The sequence below is a fragment of the Aptenodytes forsteri genome, unplaced genomic scaffold (genome assembly GCF_000699145.1).
Source record: "Aptenodytes forsteri isolate BGI_AS27 unplaced genomic scaffold, ASM69914v1 Scaffold156, whole genome shotgun sequence".
Taxonomy (NCBI): domain Eukaryota; kingdom Metazoa; phylum Chordata; class Aves; order Sphenisciformes; family Spheniscidae; genus Aptenodytes; species Aptenodytes forsteri.
Window position 1 is genome coordinate 656,247 of NW_008794166.1, and position 2,663 is coordinate 658,909.

The window sequence follows — 2,663 nt, forward strand, 5'->3', positions numbered from 1 at the left end:
GCAGGTGGATTTCCAGGTATCCGGCGGAGTTCGGTGTCTCGTCTCTCTGGGTGCGCTCCCCTCGCGGTCCCGGGCAGGGGCGGCGGGGCAGCCCCTCGGCTCTCGGCCCCGCTTCGGGACAGGCCGACCTCGCAGGGGGCTCCGAAGGCTGACCTGGGGACTCGGCGCTGCGAGCGTGACTAACAGCAGAGGCTGTTCCAGGCAAAACAGACCCACGGTCAAACTTTTATCTTTAGTCAGCGGTGCGGGTGACTAAACGCAAGTAAATAGTCCTGCTGCACATGAAGGCATAAACGCAGAATATTCCTCGTGACCTCCTTGGCTCCTCGGAAGCAACAGGCTGCGGAGCGGCTCGCCCTAGTCTCCAGCGCCCGACAAGTCGGCGGGTATGAGTTTAGCAAGTTTTGCCGCAGGTTTGCCGGTCGCAAACTCCCCGTGTGTGCTTTTAGAGCTTAACCTGGTCTCTGCTGCTTGCGGGTGGGAAGGTGCAGGCAGGGGGACGTGGGAGCTGGGCGGCAGGGTTCGCAGTCACTCCCTGAGGTGCTGTCTCTGGTCTGGAGGAATTCTCGTGTGTCTCTTGTCGAAAGCTGTGCTCTGGCAGCGAGGGGGTAACGTCAGAGCGAGTGCTGCTGTGTCCTGGCTTGTGCGACCGCGCCAGCTGACAAGCCTGAGAAGTGCTTTGGACTAAAGACCAGTGGTCCCACTCGGGTCTGATGGAGAAGAGGACTGTGCGGTTGCAGCAGCCGGGTCCTGTGGAAATTTTCATGCTTTGGTGTCTGCAGCACAGGTGTGAGACGTGGCATGTTGTCAGCCTAGCAGAGAAGGTGTGATGCCCCGGCAGGAGTGGTGTTGCTCAACAGCAGGAATGGTGTCTCCTTGCCTTTCCCATGTCCCTTGGAGAGAGAACGGGAGAGATTGTCCTGGAGAGGTACCAGGGTGCTGTGCCAGCCTGGGGAGGAACTCCAGCTGACGGCAGTAAAACAGTCTGTCTCGTTTCGGCAGTGACAGCTATCGTAAAAGTTTTGCTGTGGGGACGATTTTGGATGGTTTGTGCCTTTCCTCCTGTTAGCTGAGGAGTAGTACGGAGGATTTAATTCTAGTAATGATTAATTTGAATGAGGAAAATGCAAACTCTGAATTCTTGGGCAAACAGGGGTCATGTAAATAAATGTTTCTGGCATTCTTTGTGGCACTTGTAGACTGTCTACCAATTACTTCTGGTCTCTTGCTGAATCAGTGGGAGGCTGTTGCTCCTTGAGCTCCAAGTACTTTGGCGGTGATTTGGGTGAAATACAAATAAACACAGTTGGAGCGACCTAGCGTGTCTGAGCTCTTGGTATGCTGAAAATGTTTGTTCTTAGGATACTTGTGCAGTCTGGAGAGCTCTGTACCTTAAATCCAATTCGCAGAGGACCGTGACCATGTTTGAGCTGTGAAAAATAAAAGATCAACCCAAAGAATCTGTGCTTTTAGGGCTTGTTCTGCGAGATTGAATAAGTTTGAGCAAACTACTAAGGTGCTGCTGGACGGAAAGTTAATATATTAACCTGCGTGAATACGCTGGGTAGGTGCACTTCCTAGTCTAGTGCTTTTTTCTATCTGTGTATCTCCCTGCACTTATCCATTGGCTTAAACCGTCTTTGGTTCAGCTTTTCTCGGATAAAATTTTAGCTTGCCAGTAGGAAAGATGGTTGTATATATTTGATGTTACCGCTTTCTCTGTCATTGCATTTCTCATGAGCATCCAAGCTGATCTGCTGGTGCAACACTGTCCAAGTCCCCTGGCCAGGCAGGCCCGTTCCCTTCCGCTCGTGGGTGCCTGCTGGGCCCGTGAGCTGATCACCTGGGGACCAGCAGAAAGCTCCCTGGCTCTTGCGTGTGATTTGTGAGCTGTTCTGGGTGTCTGAGGAGGAGGAGACAGGGCAAGGTGAGTGGCATGGCTTTTTTTGGGGGGTCTGGGGAGGCAATGGGGGCCTCCCTCTTCTGTCGGCAGTGACCTGCTCAGGTGGGCAGATATGTCTTGAAACCGTGGCCTGAATTAAAAGCTGGAGCTTCTTGCCTGATGGGAGCTTCTGCCCAAGTTATTAGCCGGGGTGCAGGTGATGTAAGGCACCCTAGGAATGCACCCTGTTTTCCTGAATGCCGTGTCCTGCTCAAGGTCACCTCAGCTCAGCAGTGCTGGTTTCTGGGAGCCAGGCTTGATGCACGCTAGGAAATTCCCCGGAATCTCTGCCGATGGCAGCAGTGCAGCCTTGTGGCTCTTCCGCGTCCAGGGTCCTGTCCCTGGGCAGCGTGCTGGGACCCGAGAGCCGAGGGGGCCTCTGGGCTCCCACGGCTCCTTACTGTGGCCCTTGCATATGTCTAACTGCAGAGAGCTCATAACGGCCCCCCAAACCTCAATACAAATGGTGTTCTGTTATGTGGCCCCCTGAGCTGTGTCACTGCCGGGCCACATCACTCCCGATGCCACCACGGTTGTCCCAGGGTGAGGCGCAGTAAGCAGCAGAGGGTGAAGTTGTGTGGGATGGCTGAGCTGATGTAAGGTTTGCTGCTTTCAGAGAGGAGAGGTCCAATCTCCAGACACGCAGTTATGGTGTTTGCAGTCGTCTTGCTGAGCTGATCTTTTTTTTTTTTTTTTTTCCCCCTCCTGGGTTAACTTTCTG

At 53.9% G+C, this 2,663-nt stretch overlaps 2 protein-coding genes across 2 annotated transcripts in view; one reads left to right on the forward strand and one right to left on the reverse strand.

Annotated features, from left to right (window-relative positions):
- The window catches only part of MST1 (macrophage stimulating 1), a 9,141-nt gene extending 7,718 nt beyond the window's left edge, over nt 1-1,423 (reverse strand). The window contains exon 1 of the mRNA XM_009281307.2: nt 1,392-1,423. Coding sequence (XP_009279582.1) covers nt 1,392-1,423 — 32 coding nt within the window. The remainder of the gene's footprint in view (nt 1-1,391) is intronic.
- DAG1 (dystroglycan 1) overlaps nt 49-2,663 on the forward strand; it is a 53,542-nt gene continuing 50,927 nt past the window's right edge. The window contains exon 1 of the mRNA XM_009281147.2: nt 49-787. The gene's annotated coding sequence lies outside the window, so the exon portion shown is untranslated. The remainder of the gene's footprint in view (nt 788-2,663) is intronic.